At 38.1% G+C, this 17,406-nt stretch overlaps 1 protein-coding gene across 2 annotated transcripts in view; it reads left to right on the forward strand.

Annotated features, from left to right (window-relative positions):
* Positions 1-16,354, forward strand: part of kcnip1b (Kv channel interacting protein 1 b) — a 28,822-nt gene extending 12,468 nt beyond the window's left edge. Inside the window, exons 1-8 of one of the 2 annotated variants that reach the window (XM_042499755.1) lie at positions 3,385-3,852; positions 10,438-10,562; positions 11,913-11,982; positions 12,073-12,143; positions 12,247-12,354; positions 12,485-12,589; positions 12,866-12,928; positions 13,694-16,354. In XM_042499755.1, the coding sequence (XP_042355689.1) occupies positions 3,795-3,852; positions 10,438-10,562; positions 11,913-11,982; positions 12,073-12,143; positions 12,247-12,354; positions 12,485-12,589; positions 12,866-12,928; positions 13,694-13,741 (648 nt within the window). In that variant the 5' untranslated portion in view covers positions 3,385-3,794 and the 3' untranslated portion in view covers positions 13,742-16,354. Of the gene's footprint in view, positions 1-3,384; positions 3,853-10,437; positions 10,563-11,912; positions 11,983-12,072; positions 12,144-12,246; positions 12,355-12,484; positions 12,590-12,865; positions 12,929-13,693 lie in introns of those variants that run through there. The other variant, XM_042499754.1, reaches the window with a different exon arrangement.
* Positions 16,355-17,406: the final 1,052 nt, after the last annotated feature.

A 17,406-nucleotide genomic window follows, 5' to 3' on the forward strand; every position in this document is an offset into this window, starting at 1 on the left:
TGGCAGCTCTTGCATAACGAGAACTAGAACTGCCATCTCATGCTAAAACAGTTTCCTCCAGATCAAAAGGTTCTTTTTTAAGCGTAGCTTTTCCTTCCTCTCACAAATTTAATTGGTTGAGCCTCGAAGAAAAATGTGGTATTTCATCACATGAAGATCTAACTGAGGATGCTGAGGTCTCAGGTGTCATGAAACAAGTTAGTGAAAAGAAAAGTAATGCAGTCACACATCTGTTATCATGGAAAAATAATGGGCATATTGAAAATTACATATTGATAAAATAATGTATATGGTTTTCTTTATATTTGCTCATTTGGTCTTGATTTGTATTTTCATTGATTTTTTACCTTTTCAACAATGCCTGTCACACATTCGTTAGCTGTGCTTGTTGGCGGCTGACAGTGCTGAACTGACTTGTGTAGATCATGAACTGCTTAAAAAATAATGAGGAGATTATGAGGTCAGACTGCAGTGCTGCAGTGTCACTGTGCAGGATGATATGGTGCAGAAAGGCAGCTCCAGATGGTGAACATCTGTCACGGGGATTACAGTGGGTTACTTATAGCTTTCTGAATGCTAAATTCTCCATCTGCAAGTGTTTGTACAGTATGTGTGTGTTGGTGTGTCAGGGGGCTCGTTTCTATTTTCAGTAGGAGGAGTGGAGGGGAAAGATTGTTTGCACACTTGTAATTCTTACTGATGCTTCCTGGTCTCATATGAGCTGCGCTGATTTTTTTTTCTCCAGGAAGTAAAAGTACTGAATATTTGATAGAAAAATACACTGCATGGGCATTACATGATTTGTAAAGGTGAGGAAGTAACTTTTTATTTTAGTGTCTGTACTTAAAGGAGGAAATTGGGATGCAAAAAGGAAGCGGGCTTTAAGCACAGAGCGTGAGAGAGGGGTATATTTATCAGAATTATGTATGACTTTATGTTTAATTTATCAGCGCATGTTAAGTTCCTACTTCAGCTCCACCTGGGCAATCACAGGACTGCCCTCAGCGAACAGCACGCACACCCACAAACACACACAACTTCATTTGAATACTAACGACCTGCATAGTTCCGGTATGTGCATCCTTTGCTGTTCAAACAGCGTGATAAACACGGCGATAAGGCGAGTTTTCGAGGCTTACATAACTATGAGGGAATGAATTTCATATTTATGAAAGACTGCAGAGTTTAAGCTTTCTAACTCATGATGTAATACATTGTGGATCTTCCGGGTTTTTTTTTTGCATTTTTGCTCGTTGATACTGGCTTTTGCTCTTTTCACTGCTCTAACAAGAAGGTGGAGCGCAACTTTCAAGAAACAAGGCAACTGAAACGCCATTGAAAAGATGGCAGTCCATGAATTTTTTAAACCAAGAGAGGTTTTACTGAAGCCCCCTCTAATACACACACACACACACATACACACACATACATAAAGAAGAAATGAGGCACAGAGAGCATTTACATTTCTGGTCTGCAGCCAGCAGAATATTTAAAAAGACATACACATTTTCTGTACTTCACTCAGTGCCTTTTTAGTACATGGACCACATACATACCAAAGCAATTGCTTTTAATATGTCTTACTTGGGAATAAATAATGTTCAGCGGAGTCCTGTTGAGAATCACTGCCCTTACACATCTCAAATCCTGAAAAAAAGACTACAGTAAGATCCCATCGCTGTAGCCCGGAGTCAGAAATTATTTTTTTGGCATTGTATGTTTCTGCAAACAATGAAAATGTCTCATTTGCATGTTTCATGTGTATCATATCAATGTTCCTAAAGTGATGAAATATAATAAGCTGATTTTGTCATCGGGAGATGCAGAGGACTGAGGATGATGTGGCACGCCTACTACTGCAGACCACTATCTGAGTCCAACCGATAACAGAGCTGATTTTTTTTTTTTTTAAAGTGAAGAATCGCTGTTTTTCTGGAAGCTTTTCAGCCCCAGAATATGGGTGATATGGGTGTTTCTAGCAACCTTTTCTTTCAGACCTATTTTTTAGCAGTTTTTTCAGCCCCCAAACATGTTTTTTTAGCAATCTTTGCTGTTTTCCAGTGGCTTTTTACCCCCGAAGCTTCTGTCTTTTAGTCATCAGGTTTTTAGCCACCCTTCAATGTTTTTTTGCCACTTTTTAAACACCAAACATGCATTTTTTTTAGAAAGCTGGAGCTGTTTCTTCCCATAGTTTCAGCCCCTAAACACAGGTGATATGGGTATTTTTTAGCAACCTTGCTTTTTTTCCTGTAGCTTTTCAGCTCCACGGTCATGGTTGTTTTCTAGCAACTGTAACTGTTTTTCTTGCCACTTTTCAGCCCCAAACATGGGCATTTTTAGCAACCTACAGTCCCAAGACATTTTATTTTTAGCAGTCTCTGCTGTTTTTTCAGTGGCTTTTCAGCCCTGAAACACAAGTCTTTTTTAGTGACCTATAGCTGTTTTTCTTGCCACTTTTCAGCCTCCAAACATGGGCATTTTTTTTAACAACCTGTAGCTGTTTTCCAGCTGCTTTTCAGCTTATTAACATTTTTTTTTTGGCAGTCTTTGCTGTTTTCCCAGTGGATTTTCAACCCTGAAGCATCAGTCTTTTTTTAGCAAACTGTAACTGCTTTTCAAGCAGCTTTTCAGTTCCCAAATGTGGGTGTTTTTAGCAACTGATAGCTGTTTTTCTTTCTGCTTTTTAGTTCCAAATGTGGGTGTGTTTAGTGACATGTCACTATTTTCACAGCAGAGACAGTGGCATATCCAAAGTTTAATGCCAACATTTTCTCTGGCAATTGGATTGATCTATAGGATAGGATCTTTAGCTTCATGACATTGCTTAAGTAGCAATAGCACTTACAATATAATAAACACTATTGCTTCCAACAGCCCTGATTGATTTTTAATGCTCAGCACTTGTAGGGACACACACACACACACACACACACACACACATACACACAGTGCACACAGTCTCATTTTCTTCAATTGAAGCTGCTCGATGAATATTAATTGACAGCATTAAACGCTCTAATGTTCTTGTTTGTACTGCAGTAAAATAAATCTCTGTTGCCCTCTGCATTAGAATAAGAGACGATAAGGTCTAACCTTTTTACTGTTGTGAAAAAACACAAAAATGCTTCAGCTTCTCCGCTTGACACGTATCTGCACCCTCATCATGATACATCCATGCGTCAGGGAGCAGAGCACTGATTCAAAATGGTATAGGATCAAAGTCATCATTAACCATCCAGCCGTGTGTGTGTGTGTGTGTGTGTGTGTGCATGTACTGCATGCGTTAGGTAACTGAGAAGACAAATGAGAAGCAATGAATAAAGAGATAAAATGTTATTGGATAGATAAGATCTTAAGTGTAATGGCTACAGGGACCAGAGATCTGTCAGCTTGAAATGCATGTCCTTCACCTGCTGTTCACTTGTCAGTAGTGTTATTACTGAGCACCGCATCGGTTGCCAGCACTCCACAACAACATGAGGGCATGAGGAGGCAGGGAGCTAGAAATAGGGGGGGAAAGGCTGACAGATGAGTAGAATCCGGCACAGAACGGAGGGAGTGGCGCAGAAAGGCAGCAGCTTGCATGTGTGTGAGTGTGTGTGTGTTTGGAGAGAGGAATCAGAAATCCAAGAGAATCAGCTCAAAGAAGGGGCTCTATCTGGAACCAGAGAGAGGAATCAACAGGAGCAAAACCCCTTTAAGATTCAGAGACGTGGAGGCTGACAAAAATCGAGAACTAAATAGAGGACTATCACTGTGGGTTGTTTGACCAGGCTGGTAACCACGGCGACAACATGGGTGCAGTGGTGGGCACTTTGACCATGCAAACCAAGCAGAGAAGACCATCCAGAGGTACGTCAACATTAGAGAGGAAAAGACGGAGAGATGACAAAAGAGTAACAGAAGGCTAAACTGAGAGTGAGCAGAGAAAAACAACACAGGAGAAAAGCATTCAGATCATTATTTTTAATTCATAGTATGTGTTTTGTGTTGCTTTCTACATGTTGCATGTATGTGCAATCACACAACACAACAATAACATCCATATGTTTGACATATTTCTGTGGAGTGACTATAAATTATTAAAGAAAGGAGTCAGACAAAAAACTGCAAAAATAGAGCGGCTAATGCATTTACCAAACATTACTTGCATGTAACCAAATCACATAGGAGACAAGTACATTGACCAATAGCATTGATGTAATTTTTCAATACAAGATGGGAAAAACAGAGAAAAAGAATAGCTATTTTTAAAGTGAAAAGTTAGAAAGTCAAAGAAGTAGCAGAACTATGAGAATCAGTGTTACCAATATGTAACAAAATGATCTAGGAGACAAGTACATTAACCAATAGAGTTGATGCAGTTTTCATATACAAGACTATGGAAAAACAGCGAGTAAGAATGGCTATTTTTCAAAATAAAAATTTCAAAAGTCAAAGAAGTGACAGAAGACCTGTGAGAGAGAGAGAGCGAGAGCGTTACCTACATGTAACAAAATGACCTAGAAGACAAGTACATTAACCAATAACAATGATGCAATTTTTAGATACAGGATTATGGAAAATCAGGGAATAAGAATAGCTTCTTTTTTTAAAAAAATAGAATTTAGAAAGTCAAAAAAGTGGCAGCAGAATTGTAAGAGATTGCCATACATGCAACCAAATGACATGGGAAAGAAGTGTATAAACCAATAACGCTGATGCAATTTTACATACAAGACAGTGGAAAAATAGAGGATAAAGATTTAGAAAGTCAAGTAAGTGGAAACAGAATTGTGAGAGATGAGGCGATAAGAGGTGTTAGGTTCAAAATTGATAGAGAGATTACACTACGCAGTGAATTTGGATGTCCTTGAAGATAATGCGGGAACCAAATCACTGCCCCTGACTCCGTGACTACTCCGTGTGTTTTGTGGCTATGAATGTGTTAGGGAGTGAAAGAGCAGGAGGGAGAGGGTCCACGGGAGAGCATATGATTTAACATGCAGCTCACATATCATACCTCCTCCTGGCCTTATGCTTGAGATCCTCGTTGTCATGGAGACTGGGTTGTAGGGGCATAAGAGGAGAGTGAGAACGATCCTCAGCCCGGATGAATGATGAATTTATAGCAGCGTGGAACAGATAAAATAGATAAGCCGGCAAACAAAGCGATTACTCTCTGACAGTAGACAGCGACCCACAAGTTGAAGGTGGTGCTCGCTGTTTGTTTTTACCCTTAAGAGATGGAGTCATGTGTCCTTGTTCTGATAAAAGCCTTTGAATGAAATGGGGACAAAAAGAACAGAGGTCATCCTAGTTTTTTTTTTGGGCTCCATTAAAGTTTGTCTTAGGTTTATGAGATAAGATGAGACAAGATACTTGAGATTGATTCCCCGGAGGGAAAATAAGTATCTCAGCAGCACAAGAAACAGGGCAGAGAGGTAGGCCAACGAAGTATATAAATAAAAATAAGACAGAGTCAGAAAGCTAAGAATACACAGTGCGATACTGTACCAAAAGAAAACACAGTAAATGTGCTGTATATGTGAAAAAGCCACCAAAATCTGTTTAAAAAAAAAAAAAAAAAAAAATGCCTGATATTATTTATGTCTAGAGGAATTGCTGTCTGTGTCACCGGCCACCAGTACCTGCCATTCTATATGTCACCAGTATGGTAATAAATAATATATAAATACATATATAATAAATAAATACAATATAATAATACAGCTAATGTATCTGGTTTGCCTGGAAACAAAGCACAAGCCCAGATGAAAGTCACTGCATGGAAGGCATGGAACAATATGAAAACTGTTCGTCAAGACTACTCATGCTGAAATATTTGCAATTTCCGATATTATAGCAATAATCACAAACTACTAGATTTAGCACTACTGTAATCACCTCACCTTAAATTTTGTTAAGACAAATATTTTTGTTGCATCACACATAGTACAGACACCTTTTTTGTGAAAGTCACTTTCAGTGAAAAACAACAAATAGTCAAATAGTCAAATAGTCTAAATGGGAAAAAACAGGCTTTTCAGTAACTTAAAATGGTATCAAATCTTTCAATATTAAATATCGTCACCTAAGAATTATAAGGTTCTATCAACATTTTTGTCAAAATTGTGTTATTCATATATTCTCATTTTGTGATTTTTTTTTAAAGTTATATGCATGCTTATATGCAGCAAGAGGATGGATAAGCATATGTCCCAAAATTTCCAACAATTTCTTTAACTCTTTAGTTAGTAAAATACGTTTCATGCATTGCCTATTTCTTACTCCAACTGCAAAAACCAAGCACTTCCCACAAGACTGAGCAAACGCTCTCATTTCAAAGCTAAACACTACATTATGTTTCTGAGAACATTTTCGGCAAGAAATATGCAACACAGCAACAGAATCTTGTTTAATTTTTGATCGATGCTGCGTTTGACCACAGTTCACAAGCAATGGTTGGCATGAACGACAGATGCGTTAGGGACTCCTCAGCTCTGACTGGTTGTTTTCGTTCAGGTGTGTTTGATTCTTGCAACTGTCAAGCACAATGATTGGGGAGGAGAAACCTGATTTTTGTCACAAATCTGTCTCATGCACTACTGTCAAAATATGGTGACACAATTTCAGCAAATATGATAGAAAGTTATTTGTTAAAAAAGTTAGCAACTGTAGCTTTAAAGTCAGGCAAAAAACAAATACTTAAAGGCAGTTAGAAAATGCTAGATGCTTTGTGGTGAAACGCTTTGGCTTTGTTAACACTCGGGCTACACCACCGCAATGCATACTAGATATGCACACTGAATCCAACCTGTTGTGTACAATCACAGCTCCAGTTGTGTTGGACCTGCAGCACCTGAACAAGCACTCACTCTAATTGTTTGTGTGTGTAAACAGCGCTGGCTTGAAGCTGTTCCAACAGTTGACAGAGCTGTGGTTTTTCTAGAAAGTCACCATCTGACACACTCCTATAATTATCTTCATTACTTCATCATGTGACATGTTCACCCCAGTGCATGCTGATGAGCATGTGCATGTGCAGCTGCTGCAGCATTTAAATTAGGACTCCTGCATTGCCTATAGGCATCAACACTGGGGATGTTCCGTGTCTGCAGCATTCCTGTGCCTAAATCTTGTAAGAGTAGATTCAAGACCAATAGTTTGTCTTTCATGAAATCCCACTCTTTTTTATGTCCTCTAAACATATTGTGTGATCTTATGCCGCCATGTGTTCTCTTCCTCTCACCATGTGTCCTAACTCTGCCACCTTCATCTTTTTTTTCCATTTCCCATTTCTCACAGGATAGATACATGTACAAATAATGATCCGGTATACGCACCACTGTTCACATTATCCTTCCTGTCTATCCCCATGACAACAAGAGTCAGGGAGATTGCAACAGGAGCTGAAAGGCAGATGGAGGGAAGATCGAGAGAAACCAATACATACCAAAATACTGTATGTTCAGCCGAGAACTACATTACATAATTTATTATATAAATTATATATTATATAAAGTTTCTTATTCCTCACTATTTCAGCATTCACTAAAACCTGGAGGAAACAGGACCTTGAAGCAGCTGATTTGTGCTGAAGTGTCTTTTCAGAGTATGCTAATTTTACACAAAATTGCTTAAACTAGTTGGCACAGTATCTTTCTAGGTGATTCTAGTTTTCAGGGCATGTAGAAGATCTCATTCAAACTCATATTTTATTATTTCTTGTCATTTCTAAATTAGCATAAAGCAAGAGGGGACCTATTTATGCTCATTTTCTGGTTGACACTTGTGTTTAGGTTTTCTACTAGAACATGTTTCAGTGGTACAAAAATAGTCAATTGTCCTGTCTGCTCTGGAACACCTGTATGCACCCTTTGTCTGAAATGCTAGGTTTTAGTGCCTGTCTCTTTAAGACCCCCTACCAAGAAACCCCAGACTGCTCTGATTGGTCATTGCTTCCAGGTCTCTGCACCATCATTGCAGCCAGGGAATGACTTTCACAAAGAATATTGGCACTTTTTACTGTGAAAAATCACCAATAAAATCTTCATAACACATCAGGACATGTTTCAACAGGACTTTGATCCAAAATTGAGGAGAAATTTATAACATCTGCAACCAAAATTACATGTTTCCTTGACATTGGCATGTAGCTACATGTAGCAGTGTGCTTGCAGCCACAGTTCCCAGAAACGGAGCCAGGCTTTGAAGCCAGTTTTATGTAGTGACCAAAAGTTGAATTACACAGTCAGGGTCAGTTATATGATGGGGTCCAAAAGAACTTTTTCCCATAGACTCTCCTTGTGGATACATTTTTCTGAGTGTCAAACTCCAACGAAATGATTCCACTCTTAGAATTTGATATATTGAGTCCAATAACATATTAAAAGTCTAGAAGAGCTGCGAGATTAGATCATTTTATCCCCACTGAATTAAGCAATGTCCTAAACCAGAAATTAGCCATTTGGCGAGCGGAAGACCATCACAAGGCTGCAGTCAGCTGCGCTCAGCCGTCTTAAATCTCTAGTGTGCAGGATCTATAGACACCATAATAAGGAAGATCCAGGTAATTTCCTACCATGGAAATAGAGCAACTGTTCATTAGCAGTGAACATGTAGCCAGGGAATAACTGTAACAGAGAATAGTAGCACTTTCTTCCATTTAAAAACTACAAATAAAGCTGTCTAAACACAACCGGACATGTTCCAGCAGGAATATGATCCCCAAACTGGGGAGAATTTTACAACATCTGCAACATAAACTATATGTTTCCCTGAATTTAGCATGTAGCTACAAGTAGCAGTATCAGCTACGTAATGTTAATGCTTGCAGCAGCATACCTGGAGCAAATGACCGTATGAAGAAATCCAGCACACTATGATGTCATACTGTAGCCAGAGTAGATAACAACTGTGGGAAACGAAATATTTGGAGCAGTGGAAAAACCTGAGGTTTTTCCTCACAGAGATTAGCCCACATGTAATTACATTTTTGTTTATTTGGAACTCTGAACACTTGTAAAATGAACATCCTTCACTTTAACACTATAAAAGTAAAAAACAGAATATGGAAACTGCAGGTTATGTGACTAAAATATTGTAAATTGCATTCGATCTCAATTAACACAGATTTTGAAGATGGTTTTCGCTAGACTGAAACTGAAATCTAACAAATAAAAAACAGGATCCAAATGAAGATTAATTCAAAGATTAAAGCAGAAGCAATTATTTTTGTACAAAGACACAAATGCGACTAATTAGAGGTTACTTTCAGCACTTATCCCTGCATGCAGTCTGCCTCTGGGAATGGCTAAAAAGCAGAGGACCAACTGGATATTGGATATAAAATTCAAATTAAGATCGCCTCTGGCCGATGATGCATGATACTAGATACAGTTTCAGCAGCGAGGATTAATCTTCACACTGCTGCTGAATGGGCTGAAATGAATGAGTCATGGCCGCCATCCAAAAAAGCAGGCATATCATATTAATTTTAATCTCCTTTTCTTAAAGGCTGAGTGAGCCAATAATGCTGACACAGCTATAAAGCTTGTTTGTGGGTGCATATATGTTTGTCAAGAGCATTAATTTGGTTGCACTCATTGTGAAATTTGGCAGGATTTAATGAGCTGTGTGTTGAAATAATTCATCCGTAGCATATAGTATCACTTGGTCTCCATAAAATCAAAATATATTGCTTGTATAACAGGGACCAGATGGGATATAAAAGTGACCAAGTTACAAAAATCACAGTGTAAATATGCTGTCCTGCCACGCTAATATAATATACTTTAGGTTTCATTTCTTCAACATTTTTCTATGTGCCTGCTGCTGCAGTGAATGCAATAAAGGCTCCCAGAGAGATCTATATGTGGCTGTTTTCTCTTGGATGTTTGCTCATGTTTGAGAGTTCATTGCTGTGTGGATTATGTCTATACTGCCAGATGTCGGGTTGTTAGTGTTGCCCTGTAGCTGGAGACAGTCTTAGTAATGAGGTATTGGCAGCACTTGCCCAGAGCCAGAACCAGAACTCTTCACATCATTAACCACTATCCATCTCCACAGCACCCGATATCAAGCACCATGTTGCCATTAATAAAAAAGTCTCAAGTCCTAAGGGGAAATCTATTTGTCAAGGACACGTAGTTCCTCTCAGATCCATCTCTTTTTCTCTTTTTATTTCTATGATCCTTTCTCTGTCTTATTTTTCCGCTGCTTCCCCCCGTGAGCGCTCATTTCTGCAGTCTAATCAGATTTTTGATATGTTTCTTGTCGACATAACACTCTCATGCTTCGCTGACTAGTCTCTTTCCCTGTGTATTACAGTTTTCACATTTCTAAAGAGCATGGGAAGGGAAGAGCATATGTCAGACAGGGGTTGTAGAAGTCTTGACATGATTCTATGTAATAAACATGTTTCTTTCCATCTCTCTTTTGTTCTCCTCCCTGAAGATAAAACAGATGATGAGCTCGAGATGACGATGGTGTGTCACAGGCCAGAGGGTCTTGACCAGTTAGAAGCCCAGACTAACTTCACCAAACAGGAGCTGCAGATCCTTTATCGGGGTTTCAAGAATGTAATCAGACACTTAATGATTTTATCAGTATTGGTTGTTACAGAGCAGAAAACATTCTAGATACTAGATTCTAGATACTTCAAACTTTTACATTCCAAGCATACATTTCCCATTGGTGTCTATCCATGCAGACTGTTTATAATTGGTTATTTGAACAAGACTAAGAGCCTAGAGCCATGCTAGCAGCTCTATGAGGCTGCATTTAGATTCATCAGTGCTTTGAGTTAGGCCACAGTTATGCTTTTTACACTTTGCGTGGATATAAGCTGATGTACAGTCATGATGAGGACACTTTTGGATCTCTTATACACTGTGCAGGCTTCTCCTTGCAGCAAACAACTATTCTCCCATCGTGTGTATCATTTTAATGTTGTAAATATAATTTAAAAAATGTAAACAGAGAGAAAGGACAGGTCTTAAGCAGGGCTCTAACTCGACGTAATTGTTTTTCTGCTTTCAGTGGAATTATAATGCAGTGATTTTAACATGCAAAAATAATTTGAAGCACATTGTAGTCGAACTAACTGAGTGAAACAGTTAAATTAATTGAACATCAATTTGATTGATATATGATGATATATATTCTGTCTTTGTGTTAATTACAGTAATTTTTTTTTAAAAAATGCAAAATTTGCAGATCACATTCCAATAAGTTATGTGGTAAAATATGCACAGTAAAAAAGCCTAATTACAGCAGAAAAAAATATCTTATTCTCCTAAACTGCATGAGCACAGAGCATGATTTTTCCAACAACATTGTGTGAACTCCTTTGGCAAAGATATGATACGATACAATACAATATGATACAATACAATACGATACAATACAATACGATACGATACAACAGGACACGACACGACACGACACGACACGACACGACACGACACGACACGACACGACACAACACGACACGACACAACACCATAGACTTTATTTTCCCTGTAGGGGAAATTTGTCTCAGACTCAGTGCTGCACAGATAATGCCTCCACACTTAAAACAAAACAATAATCACACCATGACATTGTGTAATAGATGTTCATTTCTAAAAGTCTTGGACACCTTTAAATGTAGCCAGTGAATGCCAAACTTAACACTTTACTAAGATCAATTACAAGGAAGTGTTCATTTTCTCTTAAAGAAAAAAAATTAACCCTACAAGACAATATTTGAGTTATGTCAGAGTAAAATTATGTTAGAAAATGTATGTTAGCAAGTTAACAATGCTGGCTAACATGCTAAAATGCGATTGTGCCAAAAAATACTCCATGCACAAAGACGATTAGGGTGAATGCAAAACTCAGGTGAATTCTGATGAACTGAGTAACTTAAATTCATTCTATTTCCACAGGAATGTCCAAGCGGTGTGGTAAATGAGGACACATTTAAACACATTTATGCACAGTTCTTCCCTCATGGAGGTAAAGTGTACGGCCGCAAACTCTCTTTCATTTTTCTGTAAAGCTTTTTGGAAACAGGAGACCTTACACTTTCATTGTTTTGTGTTGCAGATGCGAGTATGTACGCGCATTATCTTTTCAATGCATTTGACACCGCAAACAATGGCTCTATTAAGTTTAAGGTCAGTTAATTTTTTACCATTATTAGTGTAAAATGTTACTCCTGTCTTTCCTTCCATGTGCTGCGATGCTTTCAGAATCTAACTTGTGTTTCGATATTGTCAGGACTTTGTAATGGGTTTGTCCATACTGCTGCGAGGAACACTGACAGAAAAGCTCGAGTGGACGTTTCACCTTTATGACATTAACAGAGACGGCTACATAAACAGAGAGGTGAGACACTGCTGTCTCTGTGTAAACACTGTGGGCTTCTGCCAAAGCGTCAAAATATGACAAGTAGAGATGAGAGTGTTTAGTGTGTCATCTAAAGTCAATGTTTCACCTCAAATTTCCCTTCTTTCAGGAGATGACTGAGATTGTGAGAGCCATTTATGACATGATGGGCAAGTACACCTACCCTGCACTAACAGGCGACGTCCCACAGCAGCACGTGGACGCCTTTTTTCAGGTAAGCTTCTAATTCTAGAGAATTAACATTTTACAGTGACCATTGGTCTAGCCTACAAGTTTTCAATGAGGAAAACTAGCAACCCCAGTTACTGAGGTACATATGGCAACTTTGTAGTCAGTATCTGTTTTTAAATATATTTTTTTAAACTGTTACTCTCAATATTGTGTCCTGTGGACTAGTATGAAAAGTTTCTGTATGTAAGATGAGCACAACATATTTATCAAACATTTGTTTCTATTTGTTACTTATTTATTAATCACTTTTTCCCTGCAGAAAATGGATAAAAACAAAGATGGAGTGGTGACTTTAGAGGAGTTTATTGTAGCCTGCCAGGAGGTACGTATTATCCTACATCTGAGCTGTTTACTTTTATGTGTAATAATAGTAATTTATATATAGAAACAGTTAAACATATGCTGTCAACTTTTAAGTGTTAAAGCCGGAAACGAATATGACAGGTGTTAAACACATACATTTACCCACAGTTACTCACATAAGGAATGTGAGTGTAGAATGAGATGTGACCTGCAGCTGCAGACACACCCTCCACTTCTTTTCCACTGCAGCTGCTGATTTGGCCCCTTTCATCTTCTCCATTATTCGCACATTTATTATGACTTTTTGATCTGACTTTTTTTGACTGATGACTGTTTTAATTGTTCAATGTAGCAAAGTACAATACTTATGTAAATAATATACTCAAAAAAAGTACAAAAAAATGAAAACAAATGTTTAAAATTGTAAATGTAATTGTATTATTCTTTACTGTATATATAGTATATGTAGATAGATAGATAGATAGATAGAGGTTCACAATGACAGAATTCAAACAGTGCATGGAGTACACATAACACAAGTGTGCAAACTATTAAACGCCACAAAGAATAAAAACTTGTTCAAACATCAACACGTCCTCCATAGTGTCTAAACACTTGAAATTGACGTCCTGTTTAATGTGCAAAGAAATGATGTTATACTGTATGTGGAAGCTGCTGTTCTCTTGCAGCCTGTACAGCACATACATTACTATAAACAGGGCTTAAGCACATTGCCAGTTAATTGCATTATTCTGCCCTGATTATTTGTTTCCTCTCTGCCCAGGATGAGATGATGATGAGATCCATGCAGCTGTTTGAAAACGTGATGTAGGACAAGAGGACACGATGGAGACAAGGACATGGAAATTGAGAGGGCCTGGTGTGAGTGCGTGTGTGTGGATGCATATGTACAATACATCCAGTCCCTCCTCTTCCTCCTCCCATGTCATCCAGCTGAGCCCTGGACACAGTCCGATTCCCCCACAATGACTCAAAAGAAGGGACTGGAATGCTTTTAAGCCTTCCTGCTGTTTTCCCACACAAAACCAAGTGACCCATGTGTAAGAGTTGGATGTAGAAGACATCTCTCTCAGTCCTGTCTTGAAGATCGGCATGTTAAAGATGCTCCTACATTGCAAAGCTGCTCCCAACCAGCAAAGAGCTATTGTTCAACCAGCAGAACCTTTTTTTTTTTTTTTTTGCCAAAAGACATTCTTATTTTGCCAAAATATAATTGCATGCTTTTGCAAGAAGTTTTGACTTATCCCCAACATTTGCCAGATTTGTTATGGGATTTCGGCCATGAGGACTTCTATATTTATCTCATGCATCACTGTTGCAGTGAACCCTTGTACTTTGTGTTGACCTGGCTGTTGCTTATCTGCTGAGTCTGTCTGATGCTTGTTGTTAAAGCGTCTGTCTAAATCTTACAGTAGAAAGTCAAAGACTAAACTGTCTTTTAATGGCTCTGGTGGTGTGTGCCCATCTGTCTGTCTATGTTGGAACTTAGGTTTTAGTGAAAAGAAAGATATCGAATAATACTTTTATATTTTCACCTGCTGCTTTGCTTCTTGTGGTCAAGTTGATGTTTTGTCAAAAATGTAAAAAAAAATAAGAAATTGTGACAGATGTGCATAAATTTTGGATTTCATGATGAAGTGCCCACAAAACGAAGGTGTTGAATAATTAATCAGGAAGAAACCTGTGAATCTTTTTTTGCACAGGTGACAAGGGACTAAGGTTTAATTTTGAGATGGTGACATTGATGATGTTGAAGTATTGGTATGGTAAAAATTTGCTGATCTCACGGATAGGTATGTTTATATAAAAGAAATGATGTACCTATAACTGAGTGAAAATCCTTATATGTGCACACAAACTTGGCCAAAAAAGCTAATTTGAGAAACTGTCAGATGGCAACCCATTTGCCGGAAAAAAATGTTGGCATTGTACATATCTGCAAATCAAAGATATGTTACACATGGGTGTTATTACTTAGATAATATGTTGAAAGTTTATGTTTCAACAACATGTTAACATGTAGTAAGGATTAGGCACATAAACCACTTGGTTGTGATTAGGAAAAGATTGTTTTCTTGGCTTAAAATACCTGATTTTAGGGGCACAATCTCTGCTAGAAAAACAGTAATGTCTCAGTGTAAAGAAAACCACTTTTCGTGCCACTATCTCTGCTGAAAAACACCCACCTTTTGAGGTTAAAAGTCCCAGAAAATATAGGGACTGGTTGCTAGCAGCAGGAAATACAGCGACGGGTTCCTAAATATTAGGCACAATTGCATGCTGAAAAGCCACTGGAAAAACAGTCACAAGTTCATAAAAAACAACCACAATTACGGCTGAAAAGCTGCTGGGAAAACAGCGACAGATTCCTAAACATGCACTCGCATTTGGGTGCTAAAACGCATCAGGAAAAACAGCGACAGATTCCTAAAAATCATCCACAATTTCAAGCTGAAAAGCCACTGAAACCAGCAACAGGATCCCAAAAAACATCCACAACTGACATGCTGAAAAGCCACTGGAAAAACAGTGACAGGTTCATGATAAACAGTTGCAATTAGGGCTGAAAAAAATCCTAAAAAGTTACAGGAAAAATAGCAACTGGTCATTAAAAATACCCATGTTTTGGGTCTAAAAACCACTGGAAAAACAGCTACAGATTAAATAAAAATCTAGGCTGCTAGTAAAACCCAATTTTGATGCCTGATAAGTAGCTGGAAACACAGAAATGATTTGTGATTGTTGGTCCTGAATGGTGATCAGCTTGGGAGGCACCCCCCCTCACCTGGTGACACACCATCCATCATCCCCTCCACATTCCGATGACAAAGTCAGTGTATATATTTTGAAAACTTAGGAAATGTCGAGATAGGTACGAAACGTGTAAATTTTGGGTATTTGTGGTTTGCAACATACAATGCCAACACTTTCTTCTGGAAACTTGGCTGCACATGGTGCTTGCTGGGTCACTCTAATGAAATCCTGAGAAAGTTTCTAGCCTTTGCAGGGAAATACCACTGAATGTCAGCTTTGGAATGTGATATTTAATGAGACTGAGAACAGCCCCATTTGTATCAGTGAACATTTGGCACTGTCTCCTTCATGCAAACCAAATCTGTGATGTCACGCTGACGTACGGCTGCAGACAGAACCGGGTGACAGACTCCTGCAGCTGCCTGCAGATGGTTTTCTGTGAGTCAGAGTTTGAAAGCATCACCATAATAAAAAAACTCACTGGGATATAGTAGCACTGAAATATTCATCACCGTTCTTTTTTTCTGTCAGTGGAGCAGCTTTTATGGTACGTCATTGTGACATCACACCCTTTGGTCTCTCATATCTTGGTTTGGACAGTTCAGTTATTAAATCTCACAAATAAAAAAATAATTCTAAGCCATAAGAATAAAAATGTAAATTCTTAAAATGAGTGATGTCTTACTTCAGTTGTTCTTTCTTGTATGCATGCGTAGATGTGTAGATCAAGTATAGTGAGTAATAGCTACATTTTTTTATTTATTGCATTGATGCAGAGCAGGTATAAGGCAGGTATAATAATGCTCCTTTTTGTTAACCCGTGGGAACCTGGTGTCTCTCACAAGCTATTTGGCCCATTGAAGACTGAGCAGATTGGTTTTTTTTTTTGTTTTTTTTTGATAACATGGTGGGGGTAAGGCAATAACCAACTTGACTAGATATGTCCCACAAATTGCAAAAAAAAAAAAAAAGTAAAATGTAACAATAAATTTGAGCACAAAATAGTTTCAAAAGAGGGAGAATTATCATATAATCATCACACCAAAAAAAAGGGAAAATGTCCCGATTTATAATTGTCATAATTTTATATTTAAAAATAAATAAGAGAAAAAAGAATAAAAGAAAATATATACTATTTCAGCACTTTTTGGGTCATTTTTTGTTTGTTTCTTTGTTCTCTATGTTTTTTAAAGAAATAAAACCAATTTGCAGAAGTTTCAAAGGATTAATGCTCATTAAAAATTTTGAACCAGCTGGAGATGTGAAAGATGCTTCTGACTATGGCTATAGTAAGATCTCAAAAAAATAGTACCATGGATTAGGGACCTTCGCCATATCACTGAAGACAGAAAATATTTTGTTTCTGAGATGGTTATAATGACAGAAAACAAGCTTGAATAACTTTCTTGGCCTCATTCAAATGTCAGCTTTGCGTCAAATATGACTTTTCTTGCAGAGTGGTACCCAGTTGGTATTTAAGCACTTCAGTCACACAGTGTGGACCATTTAGCAAAACCTCTGTTCTGTTGCCATTTAGCCGCAGGAACTTTTGAAGCACTCCATTTAGCTCATGGTGGTGAGGTTCTTCTCTGGGTTTTTTTCTCGTTTAATTTTTCCCCAATGGATAATTAACATGCAGAGCACATTAACACCACACATTAATTTAATCTACAATCAGGGGTCCAAATTGGATGAAGAAATTACAGTCAGGAGAAGCTTCAG

This window comes from Plectropomus leopardus, chromosome 13, assembly GCF_008729295.1.
Source record: "Plectropomus leopardus isolate mb chromosome 13, YSFRI_Pleo_2.0, whole genome shotgun sequence".
In the NCBI taxonomy this organism is placed as follows: Eukaryota; Metazoa; Chordata; class Actinopteri; order Perciformes; family Serranidae; genus Plectropomus; species Plectropomus leopardus.